The sequence below is a fragment of the Oncorhynchus mykiss genome, chromosome 11, assembly GCF_057628025.1.
Source record: "Oncorhynchus mykiss isolate SJ-2025 chromosome 11, ASM5762802v1, whole genome shotgun sequence".
Lineage (NCBI taxonomy): Eukaryota > Metazoa > Chordata > Actinopteri > Salmoniformes > Salmonidae > Oncorhynchus > Oncorhynchus mykiss.
Window position 1 is genome coordinate 80,893,241 of NC_143032.1, and position 20,456 is coordinate 80,913,696.

General features: G+C 42.8%; 1 protein-coding gene across 5 annotated transcripts in view; it reads left to right on the plus strand.

Moving 5' to 3' along the window:
* LOC110535129 (extracellular matrix organizing protein FRAS1) overlaps positions 1 to 20,456 on the plus strand; it is a 349,490-nt gene that overhangs the window by 182,533 nt on the left and 146,501 nt on the right. For 4 of the 5 annotated variants that reach the window (XR_016484722.1, XM_090191232.1, XM_090191233.1 and 1 more), the window contains exons 14-16: positions 5,752 to 5,895; positions 14,760 to 14,900; positions 15,287 to 15,427. Coding sequence is in view for 3 of the 5 variants with exons in the window: in XM_090191232.1 (XP_090047358.1) it covers positions 5,752 to 5,895; positions 14,760 to 14,900; positions 15,287 to 15,427 (426 nt within the window). In the remaining 2 variants the exon portion in view is untranslated. Of the gene's footprint in view, positions 1 to 5,751; positions 5,896 to 14,759; positions 14,901 to 15,286; positions 15,528 to 20,456 lie in introns of those variants that run through there. The other variant, XM_090191235.1, reaches the window with a different exon arrangement.

The window sequence follows — 20,456 nt, forward strand, 5'->3', positions numbered from 1 at the left end:
AGCAGCTGTCTGGATAATAGAACAATGTAGTGAGTCAGTGGGTCCTGCTCCACATGCAGCTGTCCCAATCAGTTCAGAGTAACAAGCAGCTGTCTGGATAATAGAACAATGTAGTGAGTCAGTGGGTCCTGCTCCACATGCAGCTGTCTGGATAATAGAACAATGTAGTGAGTCAGTGGGTCCTGCTCCACATGCAGCTGTCTGGATAATAGAACAATGTAGTGAGTCAGTGGGTCCTGCTCCACGTGCAGCTGTCTGGATAATAGAACAATGTAGTGAGTCAGTGGGTCCTGCTCCTCATGCAGCTGTCTGGATAATATAACAATGTAGTGAGTCAGTGGGTCCTGCTCCACATGCAGCTGTCTGGATAATAGAACAATGTAGTGAGTCAGTGGGTCCTGCTCTACATGCAGCTGTCTGGATAATATAACAATGTAGTGAGTCAGTGGGTCCTGCTCTACATGCAGCTGTCTGGATAATATAACAATGTAGTGAGTCAGTGGGTCCTGCTCCACATGCAGCTTGTCTGGATAATAGAACAATGTAGTGAGTCAGTGGGTCCTGCTCCACATGCAGCTTGTCTGGATAAGAGAAGAATGTAGTGAGTCAGTGGGTCCTGCTCCACATGCAGCTGTCTGGATAATATAACAATGTAGTGAGTCAGTGGGTCCTGCTCCACATGCAGCTGTCTGGATAATAGAACAATGTAGTGAGTCAGTGGGTCCTGCTCCACATACAGCTGTCTGGATAATAGAACAATGTAGTGAGTCAGTGGGTCCTGCTCCACATGCAGCTGTCTGGATAATAGAACAATGTAGTGAGTCAGTGGGTCCTGCTCCACATACAGCTGTCTGGATAATAGAACAATGTAGTGAGTCAGTGTGTCCTGCTCCTCATGCAGCTGTCCCAATCAGTTCAGAGTGACCAGCAGCTGTCTGGATAATATAACAATGTAGTGAGTCAGTGGGTCCTGCTCCACATGCAGCTGGTCTAGATAATAGAACAATGTAGTGAGTCAGTGGGTCCTGCTCCACATGCAGCTTGTCTGGATAATAGAGCAATGTAGTGAGTCAGTGGGTCCTGCTCCACATACAGCTGTCTGGATAATAGAACAATGTAGTGAGTCAGTATGTCCTGCTCCTCATGCAGCTGTCCCAATCAGTTCAGAGTGACCAGCAGCTGTCTGGATAATATAACAATGTAGTGAGTCAGTGGGTCCTGCTCCACATGCAGCTTGTCTGGATAATAGAAAAATGTAGTGAGTCAGTGGGTCCTGCTCCTCATGCAGCTTGCCTGGATAATAGAGCAATGTAGTGAGTCAGTGGGTCCTGCTCCACATGCAGCTTGCCTGGATAATAGAGCAATGTAGTGAGTCAGTGGGTCCTGCTCCACATGCAGCTTGTCTGGATAATAGAACAATGTAGTGAGTCAGTGGGTCCTGCTCTACATGCAGCTGTCTGGATAATAGAACAATGTAGTGAGTCAGTGGGTCCTGCTCCACATGCAGCTGTCTGGATAATAGAACAATGTAGTGAGTCAGTGGGTCCTGCTCCACATGCAGCTGTCCCAATCAGTTCAGAGTGACCAGCAGCTGTCTGGATAATAGAACAATGTAGTGAGTCAGTGGGTCCTGCTCCACATGCAGCTGTCTGGATAATAGAACAATGTAGTGAGTCAGTTGGTCCTGCTCCACATGCAGCTTGTCTGGATAATAGAACAATGTAGTGAGTCAGTGGGTCCTGCTCCACATGCAGCTGTCTGGATAATAGAACAATGTAGTGAGTCAGTGGGTCCTGCTCCACATGCAGCTGTCTGGATAATAGAACAATGTAGTGAGTCAGTGGGTCCTGCTCCACATGCAGCTGTCTGGATAATAGAACAATGTAGTGAGTCAGGGGGTCCTGCTCCTCATGCAGCTGTCTGGATAATATAACAATGTAGTGAGTCAGTGGGTCCTGCTCCACATGCAGCTGTCTGGATAATAGAACAATGTAGTGAGTCAGTGGGTCCTGCTCCACATGCAGCTGTCCCAATCAGTTCAGAGTGACCAGCAGCTGTCTGGATAATAGAACAATGTAGTGAGTCAGTGGGTCCTGCTCCACATGCAGCTGTCTGGATAATAGAACAATGTAGTGAGTCAGTTGGTCCTGCTCCACATGCAGCTTGTCTGGATAATAGAACAATGTAGTGAGTCAGTGGGTCCTGCTCCACATGCAGCTGTCTGGATAATAGAACAATGTAGTGAGTCAGTGGGTCCTGCTCCACATGCAGCTGTCTGGATAATAGAACAATGTAGTGAGTCAGTGGGTCCTGCTCCACATGCAGCTGTCTGGATAATAGAACAATGTAGTGAGTCAGGGGGTCCTGCTCCTCATGCAGCTGTCTGGATAATATAACAATGTAGTGAGTCAGTGGGTCCTGCTCCACATGCAGCTGTCTGGATAATAGAACAATGTAGTGAGTCAGTGGGTCCTGCTCCACATGCAGCTGTCCCAATCAGTTCAGAGTGACCAGCAGCTGTCTGGATAATAGAACAATGTAGTGAGTCAGTGGGTCCTGCTCCACATGCAGCTGTCCCAATCAGTTCAGAGTGACCAGCAGCTGTCTGGATAATAGAACACTGTAGTGAGTCAGTGGGTCCTGCTCCACATGCAGCTGTCTGGATAATAGAACAATGTAGTGAGTCAGTGGGTCCTGCTCCACATGCAGCTGTCTGGATAATAGAACAATGTAGTGAGTCAGTGGGTCCTGCTCCACATGCAGCTGTCTGGATAATAGAACAATGTAGTGAGTCAGGGGGTCCTGCTCCTCATGCAGCTGTCTGGATAATAGAACAATGTAGTGAGTCAGTGGGTCCTGCTCCACATGCAGCTGTCTGGATAATAGAACAATGTAGTGAGTCAGTGGGTCCTGCTCCACATGCAGCTGTCTGGATAATAGAACAATGTAGTGAGTCAGTGGGTCCTGCTCCACATGCAGCTGTCTGAATAATAGAACAATGTAGTGAGTCAGTGGGTCCTGCTCCACATGCAGCTGTCTGGATAAGTTAACAATGTAGTGAGTCAGTGGGTCCTGCTCCACATGCAGCTGTCCCAATCAGTTCAGAGTGACCAGCAGCTGTCTGGATAATAGAACAATGTAGTGAGTCAGTGGGTCCTGCTCCACATGCAGCTGTCCCAATCAGTTCAGAGTGACTTGCAGCTGTCTGGATAATAGAACAATGTAGTGAGTCAGTGGGTCCTGCTCCACATGCAGCTGTCTGGATAATAGAACAATGTAGTGAGTCAGTGGGTCCTGCTCCACATGCAGCTGTCTGGATAATAGAACAATGTAGTGAGTCAGTGGGTCCTGCTCCACATGCAGCTGTCTGGATAATAGAACAATGTAGTGAGTCAGTGGGTCCTGCTCCTCATGCAGCTGTCTGGATAATAGAACAATGTAGTGAGTCAGTGGGTCCTGCTTCACATGCAGCTGTCTGGATAATAGAACAATGTAGTGAGTCAGTGGGTCCTGCTCCACATGCAGCTGTCTAGATAATGTGACAAGTGCGTTGAAATGACGGTAATGTTGTCAAAATTCCCAAATTTGTTCAAATGTTTTACCATTTCAACATTTGATGTACAGCCACATTCACCGTGGTTCTCTGGAACGTTCTATAGAGTTCACAGCTGGAGATGCCCCTTCGTGATTGGTTATTCCACATAATTTTAACAATGTCAATTGTTATGTCCATCTCCCCTTTGCGGTACCTCAAACTGTCGTGATTACCAGCTGAGATAAACTTTTCACACAGAATGGGGACTGTGTGTGTGTGTGTGTGTGTGTGTGTGTGTGTGTGTGTGTGTGTGTGTGTGTGTGTGTGTGTGTGTGTGTGTGTTTTCTTGAAGAACTCTCTGCATTGCTCTGTCTGCATTTGGACCCCAGAGTTCCCCTTCCTTCACACCCGGTTTATGAATCTCTGGCTGTACTAGAATCAACTACTGCCCTTCCGTCACTCCCTCTCAGAACTGGCCTATTTCCATACTACACAATGGGGAAGCAGGTAGCCTAGTGGTTAGAGTGTAGAGGCGGCAGGTAGCCAAGTGGTTAGAGTGTGGAGGCGGCAGGTAGCCTAGTGGTTAGAGTGTAGAGGCGGCAGGTAGCCTAGTGATTAGAGTGTAGAGGCGGCAGGTAGCCTAGTGGTTAGAGTGTAGAGGCGGCAGGTAGCCTAGTGGTTAGAGTGTGGAGGCGGCAGGTAGCCTAGTGGTTAGAGTGTAGAGGCGGCAGTTAGCCTAGTGGTTAGAGCGTTGGTCCAGTGTCCGAAAGGTTGCTAGATTGAATCCCCGAGCTGACAAGGTAAAAATCTGTCGTTCTGCCCCTGAACAATGCAATTAACCCACTGTTCCCTGGTAGACCGTCATTGAAAATAAGAATTTGTTCTTAACTGACTTGCCTAGTTAAATATATATATTTTTTTACAAGTGTGTGAATTGGAAATCCGAGGACGGGGTCACAGCCAAGGACTTACCCCTTAAAATACTAAACACATTCACCTACAAAGATTTATAGTCACACATAAATATGCACATAGTTTAATCAGCTTGCTCGCACACACACACACACCCCCAGTAAGTGACCTCGGGTTCTGTTTACCTCCTGGTTTGGTTCACCATCCAGATAGAGGTTATGTTTCTCTTCCTGGTTTGGTTCCCCATCCAGAGAGAGGTTATGTTTCTCTTCCTGGTTTGGTTCACCATCCAGAGAGAGGTTATGTTTCTCTTCCTGGTTTGGTTCCCCATCCAGAGAGAGGTTATGTTTCTCTTCCTGGTTTGGTTCCCCATCCAGAGAGAGGTTATGTTTCTCTTCCTGGTTTGGTTCACCATCCAGAGAGAGGTTATGTTTCTCTTCCTGGTTTGGTTCACCATCCAGAGAGAGGTTATGTTTCTCTTCCTGGTTTGGTTCCCCATCCAGAGAGAGGTTATGTTTCTCTTCCTGGTTTGGTTCACCATCCAGAGAGAGGTTATGTTTCTCTTCCTGGTTTGGTTCCCCATCCAGCGAGAGGTTGTGTTTCTCCTCCTGGTTTGGTTCCCCATCCAGAGAGAGGTTATGTTTCTCTTCCTGGTTTGGTTCCCCATCCAGAGAGAGGTTATGTTTCTCTTCCTGGTTTGGTTCCCCATCCAGATAGAGGTTATGTTTCTCTTCCTGGTTTGGTTCACCATCCAGAGAGAGGTTATGTTTCTCTTCCTGGTTTGGTTCCCCATCCAGAGAGAGGTTATGTTTCTCTTCCTGGTTTGGTTCACCATCCAGAGAGAGGTTATGTTTCTCTTCCTGGTTTGGTTCCCCATCCAGATAGAGGTTATGTTTCTCTTCCTGGTTTGGTTCACCATCCAGAGAGAGGTTATGTTTCTCCTCCTGGTTTGGTTCACCATCCAGGATGGTGTTTCCTACAGTATATCCACTGAGTTAGGGCAGGTGTGGATTAACCTTTTAGATGCTGAATATACAGTATATCCTACAGTGTAACCAACAGTATATCCTACAGTATATCCTACAGTGTAACCAACAGTATATCCTACATTATATCCTACAGTGTATCCAGTGTATGATCTCTTCCATATTTATATTTTTCCTCTCTCTCTCTCTCTCTCTCTCTCTCTCTCTCTCTCTCTCTCTCTCTCTCTCTCTTTCTCTCTCTCTCTCTCTCTCTCTCTGACACTCTCTCTCTCTCTCTCACCCCCCCTCTCTCTATATTTCTCTCTATCTCTCCACCAGGTTGCCATGCATCCTGTTCAGTGTGCTCAGGGCCGAGCCAGAAGGACTGTGTGTGGTGTTCTGACCCGTCTCACCTCCTCAGAGATGGACTCTGTGTCCCAGACTGTGACCAAGGCTACTACACACAGCAAGGAACCTGTTATGGTGAGCACAGAATCCATTGGGAAGGTTTCCCTGACACAGATTAAGCCTCGTCTTAGAACAACAACAAAAAAACATTTCAAAAACAGGTCAATTGAGAATCTCCATTGAAATGACTTTTTACACCAGTACTAGGAAAAGGGGATACCTAGCCAGTTGTCCAACTGAATGTATTCAACTGAAATGTGTCTTCTACATTTAACCCAACCCCTCTGAATCAGAGAGGTGTGGGGGCTGCCTTAATCAACATCCACAGCACCCAGGGAACAGTGGGTTAACTGCCTTGCTCAGGGGCAGAACAACAGACTTTTACCTTGTCAGCTCAGTGATTCGATCCAGCCACCTTCCGGGTCCTAGTCCAACGCTCTAACCACTAGGCTACCTGCCGCCCCGTATGCCAGGAATCCTGCTCATCAAATCAGAATGACTAGAACATGTTATGGTGAGCAGAACTGCAACTGACACTCCCATTGGTTTAGGACAACGTTTCCGTGGTGAGTTGACCGGCGGCCATCTTGAGTTATTTTGAATTCTGTAGTTACTGTTCTTAAAACGGCTCTTAAAGCCATTTTCCTCATCTTTGTTTTTGGTAATAGATGACACAAAATTATAATATCTCGCTGGAATGTATTTAGCAAAGACAAATGTAGGTGTATCATGTTTGACTGCAAGGAAAATTACTATTACGGTTTGTGTTTTCTAAGGTTCAGGGCAGTACTTTAAAACCTGTTTTATTCTTCTCTCTGTCACGAGGGGAGTTGCTAAAGATGCTCTGAGGGTGGTGGGGTTATTGACGATGGTACCCAGACCCACGAGCCACTGCGTCCCCTCACGATGAGTTCTATTGTTTTTTTGTGGCCCCCACCCCTATCAAAGTTGCCCATCCCTGGCTTAGGGCCTAGTGTGTACAACAAAGAGTTTTCATATGAACTAGAGGGGAAGATTTTGTTCACTTCGCTTTTCTTCTCTGTAACCCACCAGAGCGTTGTTAGCCTCCCCCACACGAGTAAAGTGGCTAGTCAGCACTCCACACACTGTTTATAACAACCAAAACAAACTGTTTTTAATTATACCTTATTGCAATCTTAATGAGGATCCACATCTCCTTAAATAAACCACATGAATATCAATTGTTTCGCATTTGAAAGAAAAAGATGGAAAAGAGTGGTAGAACTCAGCAAAAATAAATCCCTTCTAGGCCTTGAGCTGAGTGAGGACTTGTGTCCCAAACGGCACCCTATTCCCAATTTAGTGTACTCATTTTAACCAGGGCTCATGTTCCCTATTTAGTGCACTCATTTTAACCAGGGCCCATGGGGAATGAGGGAATATATATATATATATAATGTAGGGTGCCATTTGGGACACAGGGAGGGAGTTATTCACCGGTTGAGATGGGCCATTCTCTTCATAGTTCTGAAGGATCTATAGCAACATGGAGATATAACCTAAGACTATTATAGTAGCTATAGCAACATGGAGATATAACCTAAGACTTTTATAGTAGCTATAGCAACATGGAGGAATAACCTAAGACTATTATAGTAGCTATAGCAACATGGAGATATAACCTAACTAAGACTATTATAGTAGCTATAGCAACATGGAGATATAACCTAAGACTATTATAGTAGCTATAGCAACATGGATATATAACCTAAGACTATTATAGTAGCTATAGCAACATGGATATATAACCTAAGACTATTATAGTAGCTATAGCAACATGGAGATATAACCTAAGACTTTTATAGTAGCTATAGCAACATGGAGGAATAACCTAAGACTATTATAGTAGCTATAGCAACATGGAGATATAACCTAAGACTATTATAGTAGCTATAGCAACATGGAGATATAACCTAACTAAGACTATTATAGTAGCTATAGCAACATGGAGATATAACCTAAGACTATTATAGTAGCTATAGCAACATGGATATATAACCTAAGACTATTATAGTAGCTATAGCAACATGGAGATATAACCTAAGACTATTATAGTAGCTATAGCAACATGGAGATATAACCTAAGACTATTATAGTAGCTATAGCAACATGGAGATATAACCTAAGACTATTATAGTAGCTATAGCAACATGGAGATATAACCTAACTAAGACTATTATAGTAGCTATAGCAACATGGATATATAACCTAAGACTATTATAGTAGCTATAGCAACATGGAGATATAACCTAAGACTATTATAGTAGCTATAGCAACATGGAGATATAACCTAAGACTATTATAGTAGCTATAGCAACATGGAGAGAGAACCTAAGACTATTATAGTAGCTATAGCAACATGGAGATATAACCTAAGACTATTATAGTAGCTATAGCAACATGGAGATATAACCTAAGACTATTATAGTAGCTATAGCAACATGGATATATAACCTAAGACTATTATAGTAGCTATAGCAACATGGATATATAACCTAAGACTATTGTAGTAGCTATAGCAACATGGAGATATAACCTAACTAAGACTATTATAGTAGCTATAGCAACATGGAGATATAACCTAAGACTATTATAGTAGCTATAGCAACATGGATATATAACCTAAGACTATTATAGTAGCTATAGCAACATGGAGATATAACCTAAGACTATTATAGTAGCTATAGCAACATGGAGATATAACCTAAGACTATTATAGTAGCTATAGGCAACATGGAGATATAACCTAAGACTATTATAGTAGCTATAGCAACATGGAGATATAACCTAAGACTATTATAGTAGCTATAGCAACATGGATATATAACCTAAGACTATTATAGTAGCTATAGCAACATGGAGATATAACCTAAGACTATTATAGTAGCTATAGCAACATGGAGATATAACCTAAGACTATTATAGTAGCTATAGCAACATGGAGAGAGAACCTAAGACTATTATAGTAGCTATAGCAACATGGAGATATAACCTAAGACTATTATAGTAGCTATAGCAACATGGAGATATAACCTAAGACTATTATAGTAGCTATAGCAACATGGATATATAACCTAAGACTATTATAGTAGCTATAGCAACATGGATATATAACCTAAGACTATTATAGTAGCTATAGCAACATGGAGATATAACCTAACTAAGACTATTATAGTAGCTATAGCAACATGGAGATATAACCTAAGACTATTATAGTAGCTATAGCAACATGGAAAGAGAACCTAAGACTATTATAGTAGCTATAGCAACATGGAGATATAACCTAAGACTATTATAGTAGCTATAGCAACATGGCGATATAACCTAATACTATTATAGTAGCTACAGCAACATGGAGATATAACCTAACTAATACTATTATAGTAGCTACAGCAACATGGAGATATAACCTAAGACTATTATAGTAGCTATAGCAACATGGAGATATAACCTAAGACTATTATAGTAGCTATAGCAACATGGAGATATAACCTAAGACTATTATAGTAGCTATAGCAACATGGAGATATAACCTAAGACTATTATAGTAGCTATAGCAACATGGAGATATAACCTAAGACTATTATAGTAGCTATAGCAACATGGAGATATAACCTAACTAAGACTATTATAGTAGCTATAGCAACATGGAGATATAACCTAAGACTATTATAGTAGCTATAGCAACATGGCGATATAACCTAAGACTATTATAGTAGCTACAGCAACATGGAGATATAACCTAATACTATTATAGTAGCTACAGCAACATGGAGATATAACCTAAGACTATTATAGTAGCTATAGCAACATGGCGATATAACCTAATACTATTATAGTAGCTATAGCAACATGGAGAGAGAACCTAATACTATTATAGTAGCTACAGCAACATGGAGATATAACCTAATACTATTATAGTAGCTACAGCAACATGGAGATATAACCTAAGACTATTATAGTAGCTATAGCAACATGGCGATATAACCTAAGACTATTATAGTAGCTATAGCAACATGGCGATATAACCTAATACTATTATAGTAGCTATAGCAACATGGAGAGAGAACCTAATACTATTATAGTAGCTATAGCAACATGGAGATATAACCTAAGACTATTATAGTAGCTATAGCAACATGGAGATATAACCTAAGACTATTATAGTAGCTATAGCAACATGGATATATAACCTAATACTATTATAGTAGCTATAGCAACATGGAGAGAGAACCTAATACTATTATAGTAGCTATAGCAACATGGAGATATAACCTAAGACTATTATAGTAGCTATAGCAACATGGAGATATAACCTAAGACTATTATAGTAGCTATAGCAACATGGATATATAACCTAATACTATTATAGTAGCTATAGCAACATGGAGAGAGAACCTAATACTATTATAGTAGCTATAGCAACATGGAGATATAACCTAAGACTATTATAGTAGCTATAGCAACATGGAGATATAACCTAAGACTATTATAGTAGCTATAGCAACATGGATATATAACCTAATACTATTATAGTAGCTATAGCAACATGGAGAGAGAACCTAATACTATTATAGTAGCTATAGCAACATGGAGATATAACCTAAGACTATTATAGTAGCTATAGCAACATGGAGAGAGAACCTAAGACTATTATAGTAGCTACAGCAACATGGAGATATAACCTAAGACTATTATAGTAGCTATAGCAACATGGAGATATAACCTAACTAAGACTATTATAGTAGCTATAGCAACATGGATATATAACCTAAGACTATTATAGTAGCTATAGCAACATGGAGATATAACCTAAGACTATTATAGTAGCTATAGCAACATGGATATATAACCTAACTAAGACTATTATAGTAGCTATAGCAACATGGAGATATAACCTAAGACTATTATAGTAGCTATAGCAACATGGAGATATAACCTAAGACTATTATAGTAGCTATAGCAACATGGAGATATAACCTAAGACTATTATAGTAGCTATAGCAACATGGATATATAACCTAACTAATACTATTATAGTAGCTATAGCAACATGGAGAGAGAACCTAAGACTATTATAGTAGCTATAGCAACATGGAGATATAACCTAAGACTATTATAGTAGCTATAGCAACATGGATATATAACCTAACTAATACTATTATAGTAGCTATAGCAACATGGAGAGAGAACCTAAGACTATTATAGTAGCTATAGCAACATGGAGATATAACCTAAGACTATTATAGTAGCTATAGCAACATGGATATATAACCTAACTAATACTATTATAGTAGCTATAGCAACATGGAGATATAACCTAAGACTATTATAGTAGCTATAGCAACATGGATATATAACCTAACTAATACTATTATAGTAGCTACAGCAACATGGAGATATAACCTAAGACTATTATAGTAGCTACAGCAACATGGAGATATAACCTAAGACTATTATAGTAGCTGTATGTCTTCATAGAAATGTCAACACTCCAAACAAAGTCTTTGACAGAAAGGTCAAACTGCTAGGAGCATGTCTATCTTGATATTCATGAGCCATTGTAAATACCTGAACTTTAAGAACTGGAGACAGCTTAGTGTTTCCCTGCCTTTCCTGGTTAGTGTGTTTTCATTCATGGTTGTGTTAATGGGGGCTTTTCTTTCCCCCTCAAGCTAAGCAAACTGCAGGAAAGGGATTGGATTGACTCAATGTCTTTGTGGGAGACAGGAGTTAAGGGGCTTGTTTGAACAAGTCGGTATTTTGGATTACAAATTGATTATTTGGCATGGGCTTATTAACATATAAGGCAATATTTTGTTTGGGTAGTTTAATACTGAAGGTATATTTGACTTTGGGGTGTTTTTTAAAATTTTAAAATTTATTTTTATTTTATTTTACCCCGTTTTCTCCCCAATTTCGTGGTACCCAATTGTTTTTAGTAGCTACTATCTTGTCTCATTGCTACAACTCCCGTACGGGCTCGGGAGAGACGAAGGCTGAATGTCATGCGTCCTCCGATACACAACCCAACCAGCCGTACTGCTTCTTAACACAGAGCGCATCCAACCCGGAAGCCAGCCGCACCAATGTGTCGGAGGCTACACCGTGCACCTGGCAACCTTGGCTAGCGCGCACTGCGCCCGGCCCGCCACAGGAGTCGCTGGTGCGCGATGAGACAAGGAGATCCCTACCGACCAATCCCTCCCTAACCCGGACGACGCTAGGCCAATTGTGCGTCGCCCCACGGACCTCCCGGTCTCAGCTGGTTACGACAGAGCTTGGGCGCGAACCCAGGGACTCTGATGGCACAGCTGGCGCTGCAGTACAGCGCCCTTAAACACTGCGTCACCCGGGAGGCCGACTTTGGGCGTTTTCACACATAGTTTTGAGCTGAAGTTCCAATAAGAGTTTGACTATTTGTTACATTGAATTTGTTTCATTTGGTCTGCTTGGTTTCACATTTGTCTTTTTATTTATTATGGATCCGCATTAGTTCCTGCCAAGGCAGCAGCTACTCTTCCTGTGGTTTATTATGGATCCCCATTGGTTCCTGCCAAGGCAGCAACTACTCTTCCTGTGGTTTATTTTGGATCCCCATTGGTTCCTGCCAAGGCAGCAACTACTCTTCCTGTGGTTTATTATGGATCCCCATTGGTTCCTGCCAAGGCAGCAGCTACTCTTCCTGTGGTTTATTATGGATCCCCATTGGTTCCTGCCAAGGCAGCAGCTACTCTTCCCGGGGTTTATTATGGATCCCCATTGGTTCCTGCCAAGGCAGCAGCTACTCTTCCTGTGGTTTATTATGGATCCCCATTGGTTCCTGCCAAGGCAGCAGCTACTCTTCCTGGGGCTTATTATGGATCCCCATTAGTTCCTGCCAAGGCAGCAACTACGCTTCCTGGGGTTTATTATGGATCCCAATTAGTTCCTGCTGCTGGGGTTTATTATGGATCCCCCTTAGTTCCTGCCAAGGCAGCAACTACTCTTCCTGGGGTTATTATGGATACCCATTAGTTCCTGCTTAGGCAGCAACTTCTCTTCCTGGGGTTTATTATGGATCCCCATTAGTTCCTGCTAAGGCAGCAGCTACTCTTCCCGGGGTTTATTATGGATCCCCATTAGTTCCTGCTAAGGCAGCAGCTACTCTTCCTGGGGTCCTTCAAAATTAAGGCAGTTCTACAATTTTAATAACATTAGAACACATTCACAGCACATGCGTGTGTTTCTTCAGGCCCTCTACTCTACTACCACGTACTGTATCTACAATACAACATCCAGGTGTGCCACAGGAGTCTGCTAAGCGGATAATGGCTAGAACGGCGCTGTCACACCTGCCCCTGCTCTCCCTCTCTGGCGCCTTCAAGGACGCCAGGCTGCCCTTCATTACGCACACCCGTCACCATCATTACACACAGCAGCGCTCATTGGATTCACCTCGACTCCCTCCCTTTGTTGATTGCCTTCCCTTTTTCTGTATACTTCCCCGTTTGTTCCCTGTGTTAGCATTGATGTTGTTATTTCTTCCCCCGGTCCAGACACCTGTCCTGTTTCATGTCCATTGCTCATTAAATGTTCTCCCTGTACCTGCTTCTCGTCCACCGGCGTCGTTCCTCACAGTTACAAATGGAATGGGTGTCAAACACCTGGAAACCACGTGTTTGATGTATTTGTTACATTCCACTCGTTCCACTCCAGTCGTTACCACGACCGCGTCCTCCCCAATTAAGGTGTCACCAACCTCCTGTGATGTGTACGTGTGTTTATAGTGCGTATGTTATGATGTGTGTGTGTGTATGCATGTGTCTATATTTGTGTCTCTTCACAGTCCCCGCTGTTCCATAAGGTGTATTTTTATCTGTTTTTTTTTATCTGATTTTACTGCTTTCGTCAGTTACCTGATGTGGAATAGAGTTCCATGTAGTCATGGCTCTATGTAGTACTGTGGAATAGAGTTCCATGTAGTCATGGCTCTATGTAGTACTGTGGAATAGAGTTCCATGTAGTCACGGCTCTATGTAGTATTGTGCGCCTCCCATAGTCTGTTCTGGACTTGGGGACTGTGAAGAGACCTCTGGTGGCATGTCTTGTGGAGTATGCATGGGTGCATTCAACCTCTCACAAATACAAGTAGTGATAAAGTCAATCTCTCCTCCACTTTGAGCCAGGAGAGATCGACATGCATATTATTAATGTTAGCCAAATGTCAAACAAACTAAAACTCATGTTAAAGCCATCTATGAGTATCATAAAGCATCACTTGTGTGTCCCAATCTTCAGTTCACTTTCGTTTTGGTCTTCCAACTACATGCCGGAGGAAACTGCGACATGAATAAACTACATTCAGTCGTCTATATCCCTGGTATAGACAGACCCCTGTCTCCCCTAATCTAATCTGCATTGGATGAGCTCATAAATGAGGTGCCACTCACAGAATGTTTCAGCCATATCAGGTTTTGATGCTGTGTGCTGTGATCAGTCAAACAACCAATCATACTGCGCCACTCTGGTTCTTTTCCTGTGTTTGGTCTGGACTGCTTGCTCACCTGCAGCGAACCGCACCAAGGCACCGTGTTGTTCAGTGCCCTCCTGAGTGCGAATAGATTTTTGGACACCAGTCCAAAGAAACCCAACTAAGGGGGTAAACTCACCGGAGTTCGGGGGAAAAAAACGCTCCAAACCAATTAGCGTGTGAAAGCCCCTTTATAAGTGACAAAGAATATATCTCACACATATGCTGTTGAGCAGTAAATTTAAACTGTTTTATTAAAATGTTAAATTGTAGATACATTTAAAATGGTTAAATATAATGTGTGTGTGTGTGTGTGTGTGTGTGTGTGTGTGTGTGTGTGTGTGTGTGTGTGTGTGTGTGTGTGTGTGTGTGTGTGTGTGTGTGTGTGTGTGTGTCATCCCCACAGCATGTGATTCGTCCTGCTCTTCCTGTTACCCTGACAACCCCAAGTGCACGAGCTGCCCCCAGGGCTCTGCTATGCATCATGGGAAATGTATTTCCCACTGTCCAGAACAGCATTACATAGACGACCATGGACGCTGTAGAGGTAAGCAACTCCTCAACAGAGTTCACATGAATACCTCTCATACTCATACTGTTTCAGTAGAAGTGCTGGGCTGCACCAAAAACCTGCACATAGTTTATAGCCCTTGTGTCTTCATGGCAGGCTTATGTCCTACCCCAGCTCTAGCATTCCTGCTTCAACTAATCAACTCATCAGTGCATTAATTGATTTAGCGAATCAGGTTTTTGTTCATGGTGGGTAGGAACAAAACCTGCGCTTGCTGGATAGCAAGAAAGGCATTTCACTGTACATTTAACGTTACAATAAAAACTTGAACCTTGAACCGACAATGTTTTATTAGTGTTGAAACTAGCCGAGTCCTGATTGGCTCCAACAGTGTGACTGACCTCTGACCTATTCATTCTCAGCCTGTCACAGCTCCTGCTGGTCCTGCTCCGGCCCCTCTGTGTCCCAGTGTACCCTTTGTTCCCAGGGACTGTCCCTACACCAGGGCCAGTGTCTGGAGTCCTGCGGAGATGGGCTGTACCACCAGGATCAGACCTGTCACAGTAAGTTACCAGGTTTAGGATTAGTGACTGTCTCTACACCAGGGCCAGTGTCTGGAGGCCTGCGGAGATGGGCTGTACCACCAGGATCAGACCTGTCACAGTAAGAACCTTCCTCTAGAGTAGTTAGGGTTTAGGGGTTTAGGGCTTGAGTTGGGCTTAAGGTTACTACAAACTTTGTGCCTGCAAAAATGAAAATACTAAAATCATTTTTTGGAGTAGGTGTTACATGAGGTCCTCGTCGGTCCCGCTCCCATTCACAAGGGGACGATTATTTATGTATTTTAATTTTGTGAAAGCAAGGAAGAGTCGCTTTCTCTTGCTATTAATGACTTGCTGGCAGCCTTGCTAAAAACATAGCAGGCTAGCTAGCCTTTTTAGCATTCCACATCTCCATGTGTAATAATCAGATTTATTTAAAAAAAGATGCCCTGGCAAATATTCGTAAACTTACCAGTGTATCCTAAACATTATACCAGTTTGATAATGCTGCTTGGGTATTCATTCCCATATCAGCTAAAACTAGAACTTCATCATGTTTTGATAAAGAGAAACAAAGGAGTTGAATACTTATTGACTCAAAACATTTTAGCTTCTCATTTTATACAAAAAAAATGTGTAACATTTTCTAAGAACATAATTCCCCTTTGACATCATGGGGGAGAGTGACACAAACTTCAATTTAATACATTTTTAATTCAGGCTGTAATACAACAAAATGTGTGAAACGTTCAGGTACTCAATACTTTCTGAAGGTACTCAGGGTTTGGAACAGGTTCAGGGATGTGAATACTTTCTGAAGGTACTCAATGTTTGGAACAGGTTCAGGGATGTGAATACTTTCTGAAGGTACTCAGGGTTTGGAACAGGTTCAGGGATGTGAATACTTTCTGAAGGTACTCAGGGTTTGGAACAGGTTCAGGGATGTGAAATCTTTCTGAAGGTACTCAGGGTTTGGAACAGGTTCAGGGATGTGAATACTTTCTGAAGGTACTCAGGGTTTGGAACAGGTTCAGGGATGTGAATACTTTCTGAAGGTACTCAGGGTTTGGAACAGGTTCGGGGATGTGAATACTTTCTGAAGGTACTCATGGTTTGGAACAGGTTCGGGGATGTGAATACTTTCTGAAGGTACTCAGGGTTTGGAACAGGTTCGGGGATGTGAATACTTTCTGAAGGTACTCAGGGTTTGGAACAGGTTCAGGGATGTGAATACTTTCTGAAGGTACTCAGGGTTTGGAACAGGTTCAGGGATGTGAATACTTTCTGAAGGTACTCAGGGTTTGGAACAGGTTCGGGGATGTGAATACTTTCTGAAGGTACTCAGGGTTTGGAACAGGTTCGGGGAACAGTACCGAACACTGGAAAATAGCGACATTTGTACAGGAACCGAATCAGAACCGAGCTTTATTTCTATTTCTACAGCACATTTCATACATGGAATGCAACACAATATGCTTCACAGGAAAAAACTAATACCAAACAATGGAAATAAAAACTGAAATATTTATTACACAACAAACGTAAAAGGATAAAAAAACTGAAGAATAACAAAAAAACTGAACCACTAAAAGGCACTGTCAGACTCTAAAACAATTTGCAATGTTTCAGGAAATAATCCTGTAAGCCCTGGTGTTAGGGTGAATCCCGTCTCTTTTAAAAAGATAGAAGCGAGTAGCACAGGAGGGGGCCAAAGATAATTATTCTCTTCCCTGTGCAAGCGAGGGTCTTTAAAAATGTTACGGAGTCCTCCCGGAGTTTTTTCAGACCGCCTAAAACGAAGGTCGTTAAAACCTACGTGAGTGACGATGGTGTCAATATTGGAGTAGTTGGCCTGAACAGTGGGCCGGAGAGAGTTGTCATGGACACAGGCTCCTGGGGGACATTGGACCCTGTTTGGTGCACAGACTGTAGACAGACCCCTAGCTGTTTGATAGCTGGATTGGATCTTCACAGATAGATAGGTGGCTAGACTGCCTCCCCGATTTCCTACACCTTGCGAGTGTCCAGTCTCCCATGGGGCCGAGGAGTTGATCTTAACATCTGTCCGCCGACTCATCGACAGCTTTGGTATAGGAGGCATTTAAAACTGAGATTAGGTTTGCCTGGGTTACAGCAAGGTCGGTGTACTTAGAAAGCAGGTTTTCCTTTTCTCGCAGCCGAGCTAACTGCCAGGTGATCTTTTCCCAAAGATGACGGTCCTTTTTTATATCCCAAAAAGTCTGTTTAGAGTCTGTTTAGTTGGCACCATCGATTTGAGTAATCCACTCATTCAATTTGCAGAGAAAGGAATCCGAAAAAATACCCCTAAACTTTGTTTCAACAAGTCAAAATACTCCTCAGACACCCTACAATGTAATCAAACTATAATATATCTTTGGGAAGAAGTATGTTCAATAGGAAACGGATTTTAGCAGGTGCGCAACTTCATCATGGCGTGCGATGATACAGATTTTCAAGACTGTGTCTTCAAACAAAAGCTCTTATTTCTTATTCATTTTTGAAGTTACAAGCCTGACACCTTGAAAATAGACTGCTGACACCCTGTGGAAGCCATAGGAATTGCATCCAGGGAGCTATTTTATAATTCTCTTTCATTTCTAAGAGGATGGTTTCTCAATTAATATTATTATTATTATTTTTCTCCTACCATATCTATTGTGTTATAGTCGCCTACATTATTTTAACATTTCTACAAACTTCAAAGTGTTTTCTTTCAAATGGTACCAATAATATGCATATCCTGGCTTCAGGGCCTGAGCTACAGGCAGTTTTTATTTTATTTATTTTATTTCACCTTTATTTAACCAGGTAGGCTAGTTGAGAACAAGTTCTCATTTGCAACTGCGACCTGGCCAAGATAAAGCATAGCAGTATGAGCAGACAACACAGAGTTACACATGGAGTAAACAATTAACAAGTCAATAACACAGTAGAAAACAAAGGGGGAGTCTATATACAATGTGTGCAAAAGGCATGAGGTAGGCGAATAATTACAATTTTGCAGATTAACACTGGAGTGATAAATGATCAGATGGTCATGTACAGGTAGAGATATTGGTGTGCAAAAGAGCAGAAAAGTAAATAAATAAAAACAGTATGGGGATGAGGTAGGTGAAAATGGGTGGGCTATATACCAATAGACTATGTACAGCTGCAGCGATCGGTTAGCTGCTCAGATAGCTGATGTTTGAAGTTGGTGAGGGAGATAAAAGTCTCCAACTTCAGCGATTTTTGCAATTCGTTCCAGTCACAGGCAGCAGAGTACTGTAACGAAAGGCGGCCAAATGAGGTGTTGGCTTTAGGGATGATCAGTGAGATACACCTGCTGGAGCGCGTGCTACGGATGGGTGTTGCCATCGTGACCAGTGAGCTGAGATAAGGCGGAGCTTTACCTAGCATGGACTTGTAGATGCTTTGGGCACGTCATTCAGGCGGAAATGGAGAAAAAGGGGCCTGATCCCTTAACAGGAAGCTGCTAGCAGCTAACTGCTACTTAACAGGAATCTGGTAGCAGCTAACTGCTACTTAACAGGAATCTGCTAGCAGCTAACTGCTACTTAACAGGAATCTGCTAGCAGCTAACTGCTACTTAACAGGAATCTGCTAGCAGCTAACTACTACTTAACAGGAATCTGCTAGCAGCTAACTGCTACTTAACAGGAATCTGCTAGCAGCTAACTACTACTTAACAGGAATCTGCTAGAAGCTAACTGCTACTTAACAGGAATCCAGGACACAAACGTGCGGTGTCAGCCGTAAACTCGTCACGGAATCAGTAGCAACAGAAACTTTAGCTATGATTAAAAAATCATTTCATGAAAACTATATAATGAAAACAACAAACCGAGTGTTGGCAGTACACTGCTCTGTCGCGAACTCTGATGACGTCTGTTGCACGACGACATGGTTGATCTATACTGTTCAGGAACAGAGGCGTTATTTGAAAGAATGGGAACCGCTTCATAACATTATTTTACATTCATGGCACTTTTTTCTGTCCAACAAAAAATGCAACAAGGCATCTATGCAACAAGGCATCTATGCAACACCTTCGCTGTCATTTACATGATGTTTACATTTATGTCATCTAGTAGACAGAAACGTATTCCAGTGTCAGCCTGTCAGCTGAAAATATTTGCCAGTGTATGTATGGGAAACCTGCCCCTCTGAAGCAGTGTGTGTATAGGAAACCTGCCCCTCTGAAGCAGTGTGTGTATAGGAAACCCGCCCCTCTGAAGCAGTGTGTGTATAGAAAACCCGCCCCTCTGAAGCAGTGTGTGTATAGGAAACCTGCCCCTCTGAAGCAGTGTGTGTATAGGAAACCCGCCCCTCTGAAGCAGTGTGTGTATAGGAAACCTGCCCCTCTGAAGCAGTGTGTGTATAGGAAACCCGCCCCTCTGAAGCAGTGTGTGTATAGGAAACCCGCCCCTCTGAAGCAGTGTGTGTATAGGAAACCCGCCCCTCTGAAGCAGTGTGTGTATAGGAAACCCGCCCCTCTGAAGCAGTGTGTGTATAGGAAACCCGCCCCTCTGAAGCAGTGTGTGTATAGGAAACCCGCCCCTCTGAAGCAGTGTGTGTATAGGAAACCCGCCCCTCTGAAGCAGTGTGTGTATAGGAAACCCGCCCCTCTGAAGCAGTGTGTGTATAGGAAACCTGCCCCTCTGAAGCAGTGTGTGTATAGGAAACCCGCCCCTCTGAAGCAGTGTGTGTATAGGAAACCCGCCCCTCTGAAGCAGTGTGTGTATAGGAAACCCGCCCCTCTGAAGCAGTGTGTGTATAGGAAACCCGCCCCTCTGAAGCAGTGTGTGTATAGGAAACCCGCCCCTCTGAAGCAGTGTGTGTATAGGAAACCTGCCCCTCTGAAGCAGTGTGTGTATAGGAAACCCGCCCCTCTGAAGCAGTGTGTGTATAGGAAACCTGCCCCTCTGAAGCAGTGTGTGTATAGGAAACCCGCCCCTCTGAAGCAGTGTGTGTATAGGAAACCCGCCCCTCTGAAGCATAGGCTACTGTAAACTACTGATGTTACAAG